The sequence below is a fragment of the Leguminivora glycinivorella genome, chromosome 16 (genome assembly GCF_023078275.1).
Source record: "Leguminivora glycinivorella isolate SPB_JAAS2020 chromosome 16, LegGlyc_1.1, whole genome shotgun sequence".
In the NCBI taxonomy this organism is placed as follows: Eukaryota; Metazoa; Arthropoda; class Insecta; order Lepidoptera; family Tortricidae; genus Leguminivora; species Leguminivora glycinivorella.
In genome coordinates, this window is record NC_062986.1 from 5,409,918 (window position 1) to 5,430,405 (window position 20,488).

Here is a 20,488-nt window from a genome sequence, read left to right on the forward strand (position 1 = left end):
TTTGTAAAAGTAGGCACTCAAAAGTTATATTCGGTTAAAGGTGGACCCTCAGTCGTGCATGTCGGGTATCCATATTTCATAATCCACTTCAAATTTACAACTTCTGTAAATAAGTACTCTTAGTAAAAGATTTGTAAAACTAATTTCATTAATTGTGACTCCTTTCTGCTAACTCAATACGCAAACTTAAGTAACCTGAAATCCCGACAAGTGACCAGCGTAGAAGCCTATACCAATAGTTTTTGACGTTACAGAAAACGTTACTCAATAGAGTAAACTTCGCAAAAAATGTTGCATGTTTTGGTTTTCGTAAATTCCGAGACTTTCTTTCATAATAATATGACGTTAATTATTTCTTTCATAATATATGACGTGTTGCTCACATTTGATCAAAATTAAATTCATCCAAGTTCTATATTTAGGTACATGAACATAATTATATATTATATATTTACATAATTATATAAGAAACTAAAACTAGACTAAAAGCTAGCTCAAGGGCCTATTTTAGACATTAGCTAATTCTATTTCATAAATTAAAGCCCAAAAGGGATAGGCAGAGCATATGAAATTGGTCAAGTCTTAGTAGCAGAGTGCTTATGAGTTGAAAGAAAACGAAATTATGATGTTGAAGTGACAGGTTGCTAGCTTGTCGCCCACAGTCGACTTTTATGACATCTATGGGAAAAAAGAGGTGCTGACATTCTTATTCAGTCACCATCGTGTATATTCATTTAGCCTCTCAGAGATCAACTAACGCTAGAGACGTCAACTTTAAGTGAGGTGAATAGCCCGACAGGCGTTCTAGCCAACTTCACAATGGCTACGATTCGTAAGCGTTTCGTAGCTGACTTCCTATCGGTTTTCTATACTGACGCGACAGAGCCAGACAGCGTTTCGATAGCCGCGTACCGTCAACGACTGTCACTTCAGCTAGACCGAGAGCCCTCGATTAAGTTCGCAAGTAGGGCGCGCTGTGGTCAAGCGGAGTATGAACACGTTATCAGATCAGCTTGTTACGTCGACTTCTAGCAACTTTAACGTGCTTTACGGGGAACTTTTAATACTTTCATGATAGGCTATCTTGAGTTTAAGCGGGGTATAATGCTAGGGCATATCTTTATTGCTTACGAGAATTTTAAGTATTTTTCCATAGTAAGTATTTAAAACGTTGTACGTTCAATTAGGTTCTAAGTGACCGGCCACACCAGAGCGTCGCGTGTCTCGGGGCGCGCAACGGGCGTCCGCGCCACGCCGCTTCAGTGTAATTCAAAAAACGCCTCCTCAGTACATTTTGTATAGGAAAGACGTAAGACGCGCCCCAGGTGGCGTGGCGGCGGCGGGGCGCGCGCCGCGCCGCTTGGCGGCGCGCCTTACGTCCTTCCTATACAAAATGTACTGAGGAGACGCTTTTTGAATTACACTCAGGTGGCGTGGCGCGGACGCCCTTTGCGCGCCCCGAGACACGCGACGCATAAGTGGGAACGCTGCCTTAGTCTTTCAGATTTAGAGATATTTATATTAACAGTAATTTGACTTACCCCTCGTTCACTAAGGTGTCCCACAAGACAGTGTAGATAAGAGGTGCCTCCTAGCTGGACTGTGTTATTGCTGACAGAGTTGTTAGCCAGTACTTAACTACTGGACAATTTTTAATCCATACTAATATTATAAATAGGAAAGTGTGTGTGTCTGTTTGTTTGTCCGTCTTTCACGGCAAAACGGAGCGACGAATTGAAGTGATTTTTTAAGTGGAGATAGTTGAAGGGATGGAGAGTGACATAGGCTACTTTTTTCCTCTTTCTCACGCGAGCGAAGCCGCGGGCAAAAGCTAGTATATTTAGAGTGTAGTAGCCATTTTGTGCTTACCCCTCTTTCACTAAGGTGTCCCACAAGACAGTGTAGATAAGTAGTGCCTCCTAGCTGGGCTGTGATGTTGCTGACAGAGTTGTTAGCCGCCACTTCTGCGGACGGCTGAGCGCCTGCCCGCCAGCCGCGCGCTCGTGATGTGCCGTGGTGTCCTGTAAATTGTATCAGATTGTAGAAAAATCCTTTGTATGCACGATTAAGGAAACAGATGACAAAAAATTTGTCGAAAAGTTATCTTAACAACCTTGGTATTCTCTCAAGTTATCAAACATTATCGTGCCAACGTATCTTCATAAAGTTCTTAACCATATCAAGTGTCAAAGAGGATCTCACGTGGCCGACATAATTTACGGTCTTATTAACAGTCTCAATGGCAAAATATTTTTTTATATTTAAGAAAAAATAATGTAAATAATTTGCTGTGTATCCTACTATTAGCTAGGTACAACTAAGGTAAGCAAAATCTTACAACGAACACTACTAGTACTTAAGATGTTTGCCCACCAGACCGTACCATACCACGACCGTGCTTAGGAGCGTATCCGTCAAAAATATTTTTTTTGTATGAAACGTATGACCCATTGCCCACTAGTCCGTTCCGTCACCGACCATGCTCGTTGCGTGCCATGCAGGGCCTGGACACTATAGTCGGTAAGAATATTTTTGACAGTACACGCGACACGAGACTGAAAACATGTTTTGTATGAAAAATGTTTCCATTGATTTGTGGCTATTTGATACATTACCATAGGTTGACCTCTAGTAACCTATTGATACTGGATAGGAATAGAACCCATTGAAAAAAATCAAATGCGTTGTATACGGGCAACAAAAGCGTTCCATACGGGGTTCAAGCGGCTATGGAATGCAGTTAACACGTTCAGTGGGCAAGGTAGACCGTATCGCATTAAATTCCGTGCCGGATACGTTTCTAGTACGGTCATGGTATGATGATGGTCTAGTGGGCAATGATCTTTATGGTAGTACTTACTTATGTCTCCGGTGGGCGATGTGAAGAGTGGCAGCATGAGGAAGACAGCAGTGGCAAGTGGCGCGCCCATCCCGCCGGCCACTCGCCATCTCATCTGAGGACAAAGATACTGTAATGTATGTGGGTAGATTTAGGTTTCTACTATAGAGGGTAGATTTCTCACATTGTTTGTCGATGGATTAAACGTAATACTGAACGGACGTGTTTTGTGATCTCCTCATATCCTGGATTCCCTAGACCCTCGGCAGAAACTCTTCAGTGGCGACGAGAACAATTGGACATCAGTGCATTTGATAAGTGTTTAGTTTGTTATAGACAGTGTACGATATGCCGGTGGGAAAGGTCGGGCCGTTTGACCTTAACAATGACAACTGGGAACTGTATGTTGACCGTTTAGAACAATATTTCGTGGCAAACGAGGTTAAAACTGACATGAAAGTGGCTACGCTGATAACAGTGATGGGCGGTGACGCTTATGAACTAATGGTGAACTTGTGCACACCCGCGAAACCAGCTAGTAAAACGTATGATCAGCTGGTCGAGTTAATGAAGGGTCATTTAAATCCAAAGCCTAGTTTGCTCGCAGAACGTTTTAAATTCCGTCAGCGTGTGCAAAAACATGATGAAAATATTGCGAACTTCGTAACGGACCTTAAAAAACTTAGTAAGGACTGCAGTTTCACAGGGGATAGTTTGAAGGAAAACTTGAGAGATCAGTTCGTGTGCGGTCTGTTAAATGATGACATTAGACAGAAGTTATTCACGGAGGACGACACGATCACTTTCGATCGGGCGTACAAGCTCGCCGTGGCCATGGAGGCGGCCGAGGTCAACGCGGCGCTAGTGGAGGACTGTGCTCGGAGTCGAACCAGCGACAGTATGCCAGCGAGTGCGACGACATCGGTGCATCATGTGGGTCGGGCCGGCCGAGACCGGGCGGCGGCGCCGGACGGCGGGCGAGCCACAGCGGGCCGAGCGAGCCGCGGGAAGATAACGGGCGGCGGCGGTCCAAGCGCCATAAGCGGAGCGGATAGCGGGAAGTGGCGAGGCTTCGGGCAAAACAATAACACGGAGTTAAATGGAGCATGTAAAGTGTGCGGAGCGAAGCATGAAGCCGACAGCTGCAAATTTAAGAAATATGTCTGTCGAGTGTGTAACCAAGAGGGACACTTAAAAAGGGTATGTCCTAAGTTGCGGGGAAATTCGTCTCTATACAACGTGAGGGAGGAGAAGGGTGTGTATTGGGACAATTCGGACAGCGGAGACAGCAGCGGCAGCGACAGTGAAGAGGTAAACATTTTTCCGTTAAGTAGCAGCGATTCGCTTGTATGTGAACCATACACCATAGATGTTAACATTGCCGGAAAGTGGTTAAAAATGGAAATAGACACCGGTGCTGCGATTTCGTGTATAAGTTTAGAGTGTTATAAAAAGTTATTCTCTCATTGCAAATTACAAAGAACTAATTTAGTGTTGAATTATTATAGTGTAGATGTTAAGGTAAAACCTGTAGGTAAAATAACAGCGAATGTGCAGTGTAATGGAATGTGTAAAGAATTAGACTTATATGTTATTGAAAATGGTAAAACTAGCCTATTAGGTAGACGCTGGATAAGGGCGTTTAATATTATAGATAGGGCTAAATTAGAAAGTTTAGAATGTAAACAAGTGGTTAATGTAAACAAGTTGTTTGATGAGGCGGAATTTAGTTCCAGATACTGTGAGGTGTTTGCGGAGGGCTTGGGCCGGTTCACGGGCGGCACGGTCGGGTTCCACCTGCGGCCGGGCGCGCGGCCGCTGTTCCTGCGCGCGCGCCCGCTGGCGTACGCGCTGCGCGAGCCGGTGGAGCGCGCGCTCGACCAGATGGTGCGCGACGGGATCATCACGCCGGTCGCCACCTCCGACTGGGCCACGCCTATAGTCCCGGTAGTTAAGAAAGATGGCACCATAAGGGTATGTGCTGATTTTAAATTAACGCTAAATAAATGTCTAGAAGTGGACCACTATCCTTTGCCGAAAGTAGAAGATTTGCTGACTAAATTACACGGGGGAATTAAATTCACAAAATTAGACCTGTCGCAAGCTTACGCCCAGTTTGAATTAAATGATGAGTCTAAGAAGTATACGGTTATTAATACCCATAAGGGTTTATTTATGTACAATAGGTTAATATATGGGCTAGCGTCTAGTCCTGGTATTTTCCAAAGAAAACTCGAACAGTTGTTTGTAGACATGCCCAGGGTAGGTGTCTTCCTAGATGACTTGATCATAACAGGGGTCGACGACCGATCGCACATAGACACGCTTTACGAGGTGTTTGAAAGGTTAAGGAAATACGGTCTAAAGGTTAAAAAGGACAAATGTACGTTTTTTGCTGACTCTGTAACGTATCTCGGTTTCGTAATTAGTAAGCACGGCGTGCATACATGCCCTAAAAAAATTGAAGCGATCAAACAGGTACCGGTTCCTAATAATGTGTCAGAATTGCGGTCATTTTTAGGTTTAGTAATGTACTATGCGAAGTTCGTACCAAATATAAGTACCATTCTCACGCCCCTCTACGCGCTTTTGCGAAAAGAAGTGAAGTACGAGTGGAGTGACGCTTGCATGCGCGCGTTTAAGGAGGTAAAGCGTATGTTGGTTTCGGGCGATATATTAGCGCATTATTCACCAGACCTTCCCCTGATTCTGACTACAGACGCGAGTAGTGTAGGGGTTGGCGCTGTGATATCGCACCTCGTGCCCTGCGCCGGCGGCACGGGCGCTATCGAGCGGCCGATAGCGTACTCGTCGCGGGTACTGAACGCCGCGGAGAAGTCGTATTCGCAAATTGAACGAGAAGCACTTTCAATAATTTATGGGGTCCGAAAATTTCACCAGTACTTATATGGTAGGAAGTTTATTCTAAGAACGGACCATAAGCCCTTGGTGACAATTTTCGGCGATAAGGTAGGAGTACCTGTAATGGCTGCAAGTCGTATGCAGAGGTGGGCAGTTATTCTAGCTGGTTACGATTATACCATTGAGTATGTGCGCAGTGAAGGGAACGCGGCCGATGCTTTATCTCGCTTGCCGGTGGGTAAGGAGAAAAAGCAACGAAAGGAAGTGACATATTTAAATTTTATCCAAAACTTCCTGCCGATTACGAGGAAAATGGTACAAGATCACATTAGTAAGGATGAAGTACTAAAGAAAGTTTTTCTGTTTGTATTATCCGGCTGGCCTGCTAGTTGTGACGAGGAAGCTCTTAAACCATATTACCTGCGGCGCAATGAATTGTATATAGACCGGGGTTGCATAATTTGGGGTTATAGGTTAGTCGTTCCAGAGGCCTTGAGAAGTAAGTTACTCAAAGAATTACATGTTGGCCATTTAGGTATAGTGAAAATGAAGAGCTTAGCCCGTAGCGTGATGTGGTGGCCCGGAATAGATAGCGATATCGAGGAGTTAGGCAGTGCACGACGTGCGCGCTAGAGGGCGCCGCGCCGCCGCGAGCGCCGCCGCAGCCGTGGCCGTACCATCCGGAGCCCTGGTCACGTTTACATGTTGATTTCCTGGGTCCTTTTCATGGTGAAACTTTTCTAGTCATTGTAGATTCTACAACTAAATGGTTGGAAATATTCAAAATGGCTAAAACGACTGCTAGGGGAGTAATTAAAGCGTTACGTGAGACTTTTGCCCGCTTTGGGTTACCGGTAGAGGTAGTTTCGGACAATGGTCCTCCGTTCACTTCTAAAGAGTACGCACATTTTATGGAAACTAACGGTATCAAAATGACGTTCACGCCAGCTTACCATCCGGCCTCGAACGGCGCCGCGGAAAACGCGGTGAAATTATGCAAGCGAGCCATCAAAAAGGCACTTCGAGATGGTTGTGACGTCGATGAAGCTCTTCAAGCATATCTCATGATGTACAGGAACGTCGAACACGGTTCCACGGGGTCTGCTCCAGCTATGTTGTTACAACGGAGAAGGCTGCGATCGAGGCTAGACTTATTAAGGGGTACTCGGCAGGTCGAATCTAGGGTACAGCAAGCTCAAGACAAACAGGTGTATAACGCGGGAGGTAAACCCAGGGAACTTAATGTAGGCGATAACGTATGGGCGCGAGATCATGCCGGGGAAGCTGGGTAAGTGGTCTGGTTAAGGAGAAAGTAGGGTCCCGGAATTTTATTATAGCTAGGGAAGTGGTCCACAACTAAAAAGGCATTTAGACCAGATTAAAAAAAGGCGTAGTAGTTATACAGTGGCCCTGCCAGAGGTGTCGGAGGCGGCGCCAGGCGAGGAATCCGCACCCGCAGTTAACGGGACTGAGGCAAGTCAGAGCTTGCGCGCGCCGGACTCTGTGGTGGAACCCGATCTTAAGGAACCACCTCAGCCATCTATAGAAATCGGGTCTCAAGACGCCGTACCCAGTCGCACGGAATGTAATGCGTCTCCTGCGGACCGACCCAAGCGCATGCGTAAACCCGTGCAAAGATATGGCTTCGAGTTCGATTAAATATTGTATCCCATTTATTTTGTTACAAATAGCATACTACACGTACCTAGTTGTAAGAAAAACGTGTATTATTAATTAAGGGTGAGGGTGTAATGTATGTGGGTAGATTTAGGTTTCTACAATAGAGGGTAGATTTCTCACATTGTTTGTCGATGGATTAAACGTAATACTGAACGGACGTGTTTTGTGATCTCCTCATATCCTGGATTCCCTAGACCCTCGGCAGAAACTCTTCAGATACATCAAATTATAACAATATGTAGAATTGTAGCTGATAGAAAATGCACCACAATGATCAAACGCGGTTCCACATACGGTACACCACCCGACTACTGAAATTCCTAAATTTTTCCGAATAATTTAGTGTATGATATCTTTAAAAGGCTTGTAAGTACCTATTCTAAGGGCAAGAACTGTATGTATATACAGCAGCAAATAATTCGTACACACATGTTCAGTACTATATATTACTTAACTAATTTACTGAATTACGGCATAGTGAGAGAGTAGGTAGGTACCATAGGTACTTAATCTAAAAATTATTTTGGTTCTTAGTTAGCGTAGATACCTATTCGTCTATGTGTATAGAAATATATCAGGCCCCGTAGCCGAATGGCATTTCTGCGACGCGAAACGCCACTGAAACGCCGCAGAAATGTAGTCTGGCTCTGTCGCGCCAATACGCAAGAGCGATAGAGATAGATAGCTACGAAAGAGATATTATCGTGAGCGTTTCGTGAGCGTTTGTGCATTCGGTAAATTCGGTTACGCACACCGATCTCCAAGAAAGGGCCAATACCGGGAAGGAGCTTATTGTTATAATGTGTAATAAAAGCGATCTTTAATCAGTTGATATTAGTAACTAATTAGCTGTTGATCAAACCCAGAGAAGGTAAGTAAGTACCTACGTAATTTTCGTGAGCACAAATACATCATTACAATGTCTTCTACTCCAATGCGTATATAGAAAGGTAAATTTTACCTACTATTTTAAGTTTGTCAAATGTTAATATTGAATATACTTACATAATATGCTAGTGAATATTATTCAAATTTTTTCAAACACTATTTCACAAAAATAAATTCAAAAATGTTGTTTGTAAAAACTATGATAGTAATTCCGTCAGAGCATTTGCGTTCGAACAGTTAGTGATAAGAATACCACATACGAGATCTACTTACAGTATGTTCTCGCATTTCTCTCCATCACCGGTGGTTACTGATAGTTTCAATACTGAGCGATCGCTCAATAGGAAACTTTAAGCTTGCTGTAATTCCGCATGGTTTTGCAGGGCAGAACCAGTGTAAAATGGTCTCAAGATAAATAAGACCAATACCCATATATTATTTGTGTGGGTGGTTTAGTGAGACTAACCTTCATATTTGGACCTACATATTATTTACACTGAGAGAAATTTGCATTGTGAATTTAACAATTTCGACTTGTTGCGGGTTTTTCCGTTTCAAACAAAAGTATTTTAGTAAACGGAATAAATAACAATATTGATGATTCAAGTCGAATTTGTTCGAACAGCAAGGTCAAACTTGCTAAAAGATATTTGATTGATTCAGGAAAACGTATGTTTAAAACAATATGTGTCATTGCTTTTTTTTTACATACTCCCATTTATTCCATAAATTAATTAAATACATTAATTTGTATAAATAGATAGTCATACTAAAAAAAAACTTAACTATGAACTTATAAATAAAATAAACTAAAACTACCTATAATAAAATCGACTTGTTGATTCAAATATATTGTTGATTCAGTCAAATGACGAGTAACTTGTAGAATGTAAGTACTAGTTACACTTAACAAAATCTAACTTGTTGTTTGAACCAAAGAGCACGTAGGCGCTCTTTTGACCAAAAAACTTGTTGAACGAACATGAAAACTGGTTGTTTTTTCTCTGTATAGGTATGTGTACACTAATGTGTTCATTGCGAGTTCATAGAATAGGTAGTACCTATTTGTTTCATGCTACTTGCATTTGACAAAACTGGCAGACGCATCTGTCTATGCATCTATCTATCTATAGCAGCCTTTAAAGCGCGCCCGCCCTTCAGACATAGGCCTCCTCTCCATTCCTCCACGCCTGTCGGTCCATTACTGTCTGCATCCAGTTCTCGCCTAATAATAATGCACGGTAATAATGCATGCCTCTTTTCTTAAACTTGTTTTAAACAATGAGGACGCACACTGAAATTTTATCCCGCCAGGCGGCGCCTGTGCTGTGTCTAGGCATGTCACTGTCACTCATATGTGAGAGAGAGAAAAAACATATCATCTTCTCGCTCTCACGTGTGGACTAATAGAGTGGCGCCATCTGTCATAACCTTTGAGTGTGCCTCCTCATTACGCCACAAGCAGCAGAACTCCTTAGTGAGATACATTCTACATTTTTTTTACAGTACTGATAATTTACGCTAGTTGACACGTGGATGACGCTAGATGTCACTACAAATAACTTGTATTTACTGATGTAAATATGGAGTTACAACTCTTTCCTTACTGTTGTGGGTATCTATAGGTTTTGAGATGTACCCTCTTATGACTGAATAAATCAGTTGTTGTCATGGACTCGTGCTGTTTCATTGAACACTACATGGTGGCAGCGGTGTTGTGCTTTAATTCGATTCAATTTCGTAAAAAGTGCGTCTAAAGTTCGCGGTAAACGCCAATTGTTGTTTTGAACGTGTTATTATACCTACGCAGTGTGTGAAAGTGTAAATTCACTACAATGGAGCACGCGAGACCGCCACCCGAGCTCAACATGGCGGGCGGGCCGGTTGCCCGCGCCGATGCATGGAAGCGGTGGAAGCAACAATTCACATTGTTTGTTAAGGCCTCTGGAGTGAGTTCCGAGTCGAGCGGGGTGCAGGCGAGCCTGCTCGTTAACCTTATCGGGCCTGAGGGCTTCGATGTTTTCCAAACGTTTACATTCGATAGTGAGACGGACCGGGAGGACGTAAAGGCTATTATAAAAAAATACGACGAGTACTTTGGAGCAAAGGTCAACGTAACATTGTTGAGATACAAATTTTTTACTCGAAATCAAGAGGATGGTGAGTCTATTCAGACGTATGTTACGGCCTTACGTCTCCTGAGTAAAAATTGTGAGTTCGGTTCTTTGGAGGAGGACCTAATAAAAGATCGTATCGTATGCGGCATACGGAATTCTATAGTGAGAGATAGGCTTTTGAGGTGTGACGATCTCAATTTAACTAAAGCGGTTAAGTTGTGCCAAGCCGAGGAAGTGTCGCAAGAGAGCGGCAAACAGATTAGTAAAAGTGTCGAGTGTTCAAGTGCAGTGCAGGTGCATGGTGTGGCGAGGCGCGCGCGAGGCGGAGGCGGAGGCGGCGGCGCGCGGCCGCCTCGCCGAGCGGCGGCGGCGGCGGCGGCGGCCGGCGCGCGGCGCGGGCGCGGGCGCGGCGGCGGCGCGCGCGGCCCGCCGAGCGAGTGCGCGGGCTGCGGCGGAACGCGTTGTGACAACCGGGAATGTCCCGCCTCGTACGCTACTTGTTTTACGTGCGGGAATCGTGGACACTTCTCCAGAATGTGTAAGTCTCGTTTTGTTCACACTGACAACGGAGTTAAAAAAGTGTATGAGATCGAACAGAACGACTCGTATAGCAGTGGTTCCGGCGAGCTAGAACCGTTTTACGTGGATATGGTGAAAAGTAATAAAAAGAAAAGTCAATGGTTTGAGACCTTATTGTGTGAGAGTGGTGGAGCCGAGCGTTTTAAACTTGATTCTGGTGCAGATATGAATGTGATTTCGTTAGAAAAGTTTTTATCGCTGGGATTTAATGAACAAATGTTACAACCGGTTGAAGTCAATTTAGAATCATATACCAATAATGAAATTCCTATTGTAGGCGAGTGTGATATAACTTTTTTTTGTATAAAAATAAATCTTATCCTTTGCATTTCGCAATTGCTAACATGAAATGCCAAAGTGTGCTGGGACGAGACTCTTGTGAGGAAATGGGTATGGTAAAACGAGTTTATGCCATAAACTTAGCGTCTTATTCGGGCGGAGGCGGGTCCATGTGCAAGTGATAATTTGCGACCGGTCGCTCCTTGCGGTGGGTCTGTCTCTATGTCAGATACCTGTCCGGTAGCTGGCATGGTGAATGGTCTCGGGAGTAGCACAGGTTGCAGAGATCCCCGAGGCAAAACTGGTTGTGCTCCTTCCCGAGGTTACCGCCTGTTAACTGCCTGGTTCTACCGTAGAAACAGGTAAGAACGGAAACAACCAGTTGAACCTTCGTAGGGCAAGTTTTGCAAGGGAGCAGACACAAGGACCGGAAGTAGGTGTTGTCATCCGGATGACTGCACCTCCAACTGGGCCAAGTGAGTGAACCATTGTAAAACACCCTTAGTGTAATCCCAACCTATCCATATCCCTCAGATGGGTCGCAATGTTTGCCATCATGATGACGCCGCTGTAGGCTTGACTTCTTTATGAGGACGAGTCTGTAGGGGTGGGATGGTGATGGCAAACAACGATCCGTATCCCGTATAATCAGCCGTAGGCGATGACGTGGCATGTCGCAGCGGGCTTCCCATCCACAAAGAAGGATGGGAGGCGGTAGAATGCCACCCGCGTGTTTGTGCCGTGCGCGGGGACCCGTACGGGTGGAGAAGGAGATCCTGGGAGTCTAGGCGAAGCAGGGGTCTGCGGTCGTTATCCCTGTTAGGCGAAGCTCCTTTGGCTCCATATTCATCTCACACGGGCGGTCTTAGTCTAGCCAGCTAGGATCAATCGGCTGCCGTGTCCAGTCAGATGGCCACAAGGTTAGTTCTCTGGGGTGTAGGGGTCTGTAATCGGCGGAGCACGATTCACTGCGTCGGCTGAGGAGCTGACCAGGGTTTTGGCACCGTGCGGATTCACAGACAACGCATCCTGGATTACTATAGCAGACTTGGTAGCCCTAATGCTTCAATGCATTCCAAATGTGTGGCTCCGTGGTGGGTGGGGAACCAGTTTGCTGAAATTTTTCATTGTCTTTTTTTTATGGATACAAAAGTACCTGTAACGACGGGGGGAGGGGACGCCGTACCCGTACGGGATGAGGCGAAGGCGCATAGCGCAAAGGTTGCTGCACCAGCGATTAGTGGGGCTGTCTGTGACAGATCCACGAGCGTTGGCAGCGGCAACACGTGGACGTCCGCTAGGACGGGGGCCAAGCGTAGGGGCCACGGCGGAGCTGGCCATCCCAACAGCACCAACCCGTCTCTTCCCTTAGGGTTGAAGAGTGGGGGCGCAAAGCAAGCACCCCTCGGGGAGCCGACTAGCGCTGGTGCTGGGGGGATGGGCCGCGGAGCAACGGCCAACTGCGGGAGGGACGTGCCGCTTCCAAATTCTGGTAGGGCGGCTCCGGGCGCCATTGACGACGCTACTGCACCCCAGGGTGTGGATGCGCAGTCGGGTGGAGGAGTAGCCCCAACCAGGAGGCAGAAGAGGCGTGCGAAGGCGCGGGCGAACCGAGACGCGCAAGAGGGGGCCGGACCCTCCACTAGTGGGGCGGGGAGGCAGGCAACTAAGAGGTCACTGGGGGCCAGTGGCGACTCTTCTCTGCTCGCTGGCGACCACAAGCGAACAAGGGTGGGGGGGACGTTCGCTGAGGTAGCGGCGAGCGAGAAGATGGCCATCGTCCCAGTGACCTTTCCAGAGGAGAAGGTGTTGTTGGAGCATAGGTCGGCCATAGTGAGCGTCCTGCTCGTGGCGTTAGACGAGGCGGCCGATCCTATGCCTGACATCACGTTAGGTGCTGTCACGGGGGGTGCGCTTCACATCACCTGCGGAGGAAGCGACGCAGTGGGATGGCTCCGCTCGGTGATCGGAAGAGGAGAGATCGGCGGGCGGCGCCTGAAAGTCGTGGCTGCCAAAGATCTGCCGAAACCGGTCAAGATGGCCTGGCGTACGGCGATTGATGGCAGTCAGGACGTGGCGCTGGCTCTGCGGGTGATGCAGAGGCGCAACCCCAAACTCCGCACCGACGAGTGGAAGGTGGTCGACACCGTGATGTCGGAGCTGAACACCAGGCGCATCGTCCTGATGGACCAGGTGTCAGCTGACGTCATCAGGGAGGCCGGCTACGTTCTGCACTCGGGGCTCGACACCAGCCACTTCAAGCTCCTGGAGACGGGGAAGGAGCGTGAGCATGAAGAGGCTGGGGTGGAGCCCGGTACGGACGGGGGGGAGGGGGACTCGGCGGCCGACAAGGCTGCGGGCGCCGCGGGGGCGGCGACGGGGGAGGCCCCGGAGCGGGACGCGCCGCCTGGCGCTCCTGCGGAGGTGGCTGGGGACCGGTCGGAGGCGGGGGAAGTGGTGCTAGTCGGGGAGAGTCTCGCTGGGCTGCGCTGGGCCCGAGAGTCGTCACCGATCTCGTCGATGGCGGGCTCGGAGGACCTGCGCGGTCTGGAAGAACTCTACCTGGAGGGCACCACTTCGCCCATGTCCTGCGACAACACGGTCCAGGAGGTGGCCGCTGATCTCAGCACCACCAAACACTAACCGCCGTAATGGAGGGGCTAAGGTGTGTACAAATAAATTTACAACACAATAAGGCTGCCACTGCCCTTCTGGCCAGGCAGCTAAAAAGCGACAAGTTCGACATTGCCCTTATTCAGGAACCATATATTTACAAGGGAGAGATAAGAGGCTTGAATGGTACTGGCGGGACGATACTGTATATCTGCTCCGAAAGTAATATGAGGACATGTATTTATGTTAAAACCGGCATTGATGCTATGCTTCTAAATGCTTTCTGTTCCAGGGATCTGACCACGGTCAAGATCCAGAATAAAGGGGGGGGTAAGGCACTAGTCATCTCATCAGCCTACCTTCCTTACGAGGCGGCGGATCCCATCACCACACAACTGCGGGATCTCGTCGACTACGGCAGCCGGGCGAACACTGACCTGATCATCGGCTGCGATGCGAATGCACACCACGTCATCTGGGGAAGCTCGGATGTCAACAGAAGAGGAGAGAAGGTACTGGAATTCCTGGTAAGCTCTTCACTACAACTCTTGAATAAAGGCAATGAGCCGACATTCGTCAATGCTAGGCGAGGTGAGGTCATTGATATAACGCTAGCGTCCAACAACGCAAGTAATAAAGTTAGTTCATGGCATGTCTCTGGGGAGATTTCTTTATCGGACCATAGATATATATGCTTTAGGTATACCACTAAGATCAAAGTAGAAGTTATACTAAAACGGAATCCCAGGAATACCAACTGGTTATCGTTCAAGGATGACCTTAAGGCGGACCTGGGAAACCCCAATGGTAAGCTAAACTCTATTATTGACATAGAACTTGAAGCTGACAAAATAGGGCAAGCCGTCCATACGGCTTGGACAAATAACTGCCCGGAAAAGAAAATCCTGGCGAAGAAGGTACCCTGGTGGAATCCGGAGATAGCAAAACTCAGGAAAGAAACTAGGGCTGTCTTTAACGATGCCAAAAGAAGTAATGATTTTGAGCTCTACGCGCGAAAACTCACAGAGTATAGCAAGGCAGTGAGAAAAGCGAAAAGGAAAGCGTGGAAAAACCACTGCGATCAAATCGGTTCCATTCCGGAAGGCATGAGACTCACGAAGGCACTAGCCACAACGAAGTCAGTCCCACTCACCTCTATTAGAAGGAGTGATGGTGGAATGACTGAAACGGGGCTAGAGACCCTCAAGGTGATGTGTGCCACACACTTTCCAGGCTCGATAATAAATCAGAGTGTACCAGACGATGAACCAATTAGTGTTACGGAACAGTGCACTCGCACGACCAGGCATAATTGGGACACGTCGAAAAAGGTAGTAGACCACAACAAAATACAATGGGCATTATCGACATTTCAGCCATATAAAGCCCCGGGGCCAGATGGAATCTACCCCATACTACTACGAGAAGGCGCTAACGTACTTATACCCCACTTGAGTAGACTGTACAAAGCGTGTATTGCCTTCGGACATGTACCACGTGCATGGAGGTTAGTAAAGGTAACATACTTGCCCAAACCAGGCAAAGAGGATTACACAGAAGCCAAATCATATAGGCCCATAAGTCTATCATCATTTCTCCTTAAAACTTTGGAGAAACTGGTGGACAGACACATCAGGGATGGTCCGCTCAAGAGACATCCACTACACCGCTTGCAATGTGCATACCAGCCGGGCAAGTCCACGGAGACAGCACTACACCTGGTGACAACTAGAGCGGAGCAGGCCATAGAAAACAAAGAACTATGTCTTGCTGCATTTCTGGATGTCGAAGGTGCCTTTGATCGCACCACATATGGTGCAATCAATGATGCTGCACTCAAACATGGCATAGAACCTACCATCTGCCGCTGGATAGGTAATATGTTGAACAGCCGGCTAATTAAGTCCTCCCTCATGGGGGAAGAATTACTAGCCACAGCAACAAAAGGTTGTCCACAAGGTGGGGTTCTCTCTCCGACTCTATGGAGCCTGGTAGTGAACTCACTTTTGGAAGAACTAAATAAGGGCCCAGTATATACAGTGGGTTATGCAGATGATTTAGTGATACTCATAAACGGGAAATTCCCGGGAACGGTGTCAGAAATCATGAATACAGCACTGAGGCAAGTGGAGAGGTGGTGTAACCACCAACAACTCTCCATCAATCCAGGCAAAACAGTGGTAGTACCGTTTACCAGGAAAAGGGCCCTTACTGGCATGGAGCAACTAAGGCTCTATGGAAGGGTACTTGAACTTTCCAATGAAGTGAAATATCTAGGGGTAACACTAGACAAAGAACTGAACTGGAAAAGACACGTCGAACTGACCACAGCCAAGGCACTTAGAGTGTTTGGAATGTGTAGGTCAGCTTACGGCAAAACATGGGGTTTAAACCCAAAGGTACTAAGGTGGATCTACACCATGATGGTGAGACCTATAATCCTGTACGGAAGCCTGGCCTGGTGGCCAAGGACATTACTGAGCACATGCAAGGATGTCCTCATGAAGGTACAAAGGACAGCATGCATGGCTATAACGGGTGCGTTCAGAACGACGCCAACAGCAGCATTGGAGGTACTATTGGATCTCCCGCCGCTACATCTAGTGATACAGTCTGAGGCACTGAAATCGCTACACCGGCTGGCTTTAACAGGCCTCTGGAGCGATAGCATGCCGAAGACTAAACACACAAGCATGGAATACAACAATTCTATGGGAAGGCTGATGAGTATGGGCTGCGACAAAATGCAACCGAAATTCATCTTCCACAAAAACTTCAAAACCAAAGTCCATACTAGAGCCGAATGGAAGGAGGGGCTGGAGACACCCACCCCTGATGACAACACCATCATCTGGTATACAGACGGGTCCAAGATGGCATCTGGTACGGGCGCAGGCATTTATGCAAATGACTACAGTGGTAGTATCAGCATGGGCAATTATGCCACGGTCTTCCAAGCCGAGACATATGCAATAATTGCCTGTGTACATGAGAATATAGTTAGACAAATCCAAGGTAAGACTATCTATATACTCAGCGACAGTCAAGCGGCACTCAAAGCCTTCACATCGCCCAGAGTTACCTCTAGACTGGTATTAAACGGCATCCAAGCTCTTAACAAGCTTGGAAGGCAAAACAAGGTGCAACTGGTATGGATACCGGGGCACGAAGGCTTCATTGGCAATGAAAACGCTGATGAACTTGCCAAGGCCGGATCTGAAGACAACTTCATAGGTCCGGAACCTTATGTGGGCCTTTCACAAGGAACCATCAGAATGGCTATGAAAGACCAAACAAAGGCTAGTCACCAAAAAGAGTGGGATGCCCTGGTTGGTCTGAAGCATTCAAAGCTCTTTATGCAGAGGGTAGACTCTGGATGGAGCAAAAAGCTAGGGAAGCTAGGCAAAAGACAACTCCAAATTATAACGGGGGTGTTCACAGGCCATTACGGGGTCAAAGGAATTTTGGCCAAGATGGGACACGCCGACAACACTGATTGTCGCATGTGTGGCGAAGAGGAAGAGACCGTCAGACATTTAATGTGTGAATGTCACGCCCTCGCCAGACAAAGAATGAAGAACTTTGGAGCAGGCTACCTGGCACCGAAGGACTTCAGAGAGCTACCCATGAGCCTCATCATCCGATACGTGGAGATGGTCGAGAAGCTCCTGAATAGCTGAAGGATCTTAGGATCGTAGGGGGTAATTGCACAAAAGATCCCGATGGGTCGAAGTGTATCCGTAAGGGCCCCCGCAGATTTAAGATAAGATAAGATAGCGTCTTATTCTGATCTCTTTAAAGGTTTGGGTTGTTTACCAGGCAAATATCACATTGTTGTTGACAAATCGGTTCCGCCGGTCATATGTGCCAATAGGAAGATACCTCTAGGGTTGAGGGACAGGTTGTCGGACGAATTAAAAAAAATGGAGGAATTAGGAGTGATTAGGAAGGTGTCACATCCGACAAAATGGGTCCATCCTTTAGTACTTGTGGCAAAGAAGAATAACGGTATTCGCGTATGTCTCGACCCGCGTGCGTTGAACGTCGCGGTGCGCCGCGCGCACTACCAGCTGCCCTCACTGACGGAGCTAGCCACGCGCCTGCGAGGCGCCACCTACTTCTCGGTGCTGGACGCTAATTCGGGTTTCTGGGCCGTGCAGCTGGACGAGGAAAGCGCGGACCTTTGTACATTTGCAACTCCATTTGGGAGATATCAGTTCCTCCGTTTACCGTTCGGAATTAACTGTTCCTCGGAGGTTTTCCATGCCAAAATGCGGCAACTTCTTGAAGATCTTGAAGGCGTAGATAGTTTTATAGACGATATAATTGTATGGGGTAAGACTAAACGGGAACATGATGAGAGATTACATGCATTATTAAACCGAGCGAGAGAGATAAATCTCAAATTTAACAAGGACAAGTGTAAAATTGCTGTTCAACAAGTTACTTATTTAGGGCACATTTTTGACGCTGACGGTATGAGACCAGATAGTGAGAAAATTAGGGCAATAAGTCAAATGCCACCGCCGGGCGATAGAAAGAGTTTAGAACGTTTTCTCGGAGCGGTTAATTATTTGTCGAAGTTCATACCTAATTATTCACAACGAGCGACACCTTTGACTAACTTACTCAAAAAAGAGAATAACTGGCAATGGGGGCCCGCGGAACAAGGGGCGTTTAAGGAGTTGAAGGAGTGTGTTTGTGGGGCCGGCGTGCTGGCGCTGTACGACGTGGCGGCGCCGGTGACGCTGTCGGTGGACGCGTCGCGCGACGCGCTGGGCGCGGTGCTGCTCCAGGGCGGGCGGCCCGTGGAGTTTGCCTCGCGCACGCTCACAGACGCACAGCGCCGGTACGCGCAAGTTGAAAAAGAATTGCTCGCGATTGTTTTCGCTTGTGAACGATTCCACCAATATATATTTGGCAGGGACAAAGTAACCGTTGAATCTGACCACAAACCTTTGGAGAGCATTTTTAAGAAACCTCTTATGTCTGTCCCGGCACGCTTGCAACGTATGATGCTGCGTCTACAGCATTACGATTTAGTTGTTAATTATAAGCCTGGAAAGTATATGTATATACCGGACACATTGTCTCGAGCGCCTTTGCCGGACCTTTACAGTGAAGAAATACATAATAATAACGTGCATCAAATACAATTAATAGTTAATAATATGCCTATCTCGAATGCAAAACTATCATTAATTAAAAAAGAATCACAACGTGATTCCGAAATTGTAAAGTTAACCGAGTATATTAATATGGGCTGGCCCGACCATAAGTCGCAAGTGGCATCTGATCTCAAGATATACTGGTCGTTTAGAGAAGAATTGTATATAGTCAATGGGGTGATTTTTAAAAATATGTCTGTGTTGATACCGCGAGCTCTGAGATCAACAATGTTAAATATAGTACACGAGGGCCATATGGGCATAGACCGATGCAAACGGCGCGCGAGACAAGTGATGTACTGGCCTAACATGTCACGTGACATCGAACTCATGGTGAGACGATGTGCTACCTGTCAGTGTAACGTAGTATATTTTCTGGGTCGTAATTAATATTTTTTTATAAATCTAAAATCGAAATTTCTTTAATTTTATTTTGTTTCAAATCCTGTCTTAGTGCAAAAATACTTGCATCCACGCATGTATGCACTTTTCTGCATAATCTGTGCACGGGTTGCCAGATAGCTAAAAATAACCCATTTTATGAGATTTTTAATTGTTACTCCAGTACATTTTGATAAATTAAATTAATATAATTATATAGAAATAATGCAGAAATTTATCTTAAATACATAACAAAATACTGTAATATTAATACTCTAAATAAGAGGCCTGTCTGGAGTGACAATCTTGCTATGTACATCATAGTAAATCTTTCATGACTCTGATGGAGTCTCAAATAAATATAATATATTAATTCGATATATTATGTCTTCCTGGGTTTGTCACCCTATGTCCTTGATTGCTCCATATGCAAATAGGTTAATGATCATGGGTGGTCCATTTCCTTTTTGACCCTTTTGGGTGCACACGCACTTTCTCCACAAGACCATACCGCATGGTGGTAAAAACGGTGGAAGCAGAAGGCCTGCAATAATCCTCGGATTGAGTAAGTATCTGAATTGTTCTGATCAACTCCATAATGGCGTAAAACGTTGTGGGTTTGTTCCTAACCATGTGCTTGGTTATTCACAGGGATGATCTGTCTTCTGCTGTGGGATTGGGAGCGCTCCGCTAGGAAATTTCTTTGACCTTTAGCGGTGAGCTAATTTATTAGATTGTCTTCTATTTTGTCATGCTGGTCTTGAGAGCATTAGACTAATGTATTTTTATGTCGCTTTCAGGAGCCGGGATTATATTTATAGATATATATATTATTAACTCTGGAAATCCTTGTGACCGGCGCAAGTTCTGAGTCCTGTTTGCTGGAAGACGGCCTGCCTCTGCCGCATTTGTCTCGGTGTCCACGTGGCACGCGTTCCGGGTTGAAAAGTCTCCGCAGTGCAGCCAACATTCCCCGGGAGGTCCCGTGCCACCTTCCACAGCTTTCCCGAAGGTTCACCATCTTAGAGGTCGGTCCAATTTATCCTTCTAATGGTCAGGGCAACTGCGTCAGCTGCAATTTA

The 20,488-nt window shown here is 46.5% G+C and overlaps 3 protein-coding genes across 3 annotated transcripts in view; 2 read left to right on the plus strand and 1 right to left on the minus strand.

Annotated features, from left to right (window-relative positions):
- LOC125234996 (hemicentin-2-like) overlaps positions 1-20,488 on the minus strand; it is a 678,208-nt gene that overhangs the window by 62,592 nt on the left and 595,128 nt on the right. Inside the window, exons 3-4 of the mRNA XM_048141445.1 lie at positions 2,861-2,954; positions 1,870-2,021 (exon numbers count right to left, since the gene is read on the minus strand). Of these exons, the coding sequence (XP_047997402.1) occupies positions 1,870-2,021; positions 2,861-2,954 (246 nt within the window). The remainder of the gene's footprint in view (positions 1-1,869; positions 2,022-2,860; positions 2,955-20,488) is intronic.
- Positions 2,989-4,706, plus strand: LOC125234995. The gene is made up of 2 exons (XM_048141444.1): positions 2,989-4,150; positions 4,570-4,706. The coding sequence occupies exons 1-2, from the start codon at positions 3,188-3,190 to the stop codon at positions 4,582-4,584; spliced, it is 978 nt and encodes a 325-aa protein (XP_047997401.1). The 5' UTR covers positions 2,989-3,187; the 3' UTR covers positions 4,585-4,706.
- LOC125234994 lies at positions 11,401-14,290 on the plus strand. Its single transcript, XM_048141443.1, has 2 exons — positions 11,401-13,909; positions 14,150-14,290. The coding sequence occupies exon 1, from the start codon at positions 12,313-12,315 to the stop codon at positions 13,885-13,887; it is 1,575 nt and encodes a 524-aa protein (XP_047997400.1). The 5' UTR covers positions 11,401-12,312; the 3' UTR covers positions 13,888-13,909; positions 14,150-14,290.

Bases quoted from the DNA above. Each gene is read 5' to 3' on its own strand.
- LOC125234995 (XM_048141444.1), top strand. From the start codon at position 3,188: ATGCCGGTGGGAAAGGTCGGGCCGTTTGACCTTAACAATGACAACTGG.
- LOC125234994 (XM_048141443.1), top strand. From the start codon at position 12,313: ATGCATTCCAAATGTGTGGCTCCGTGGTGGGTGGGGAACCAGTTTGCT.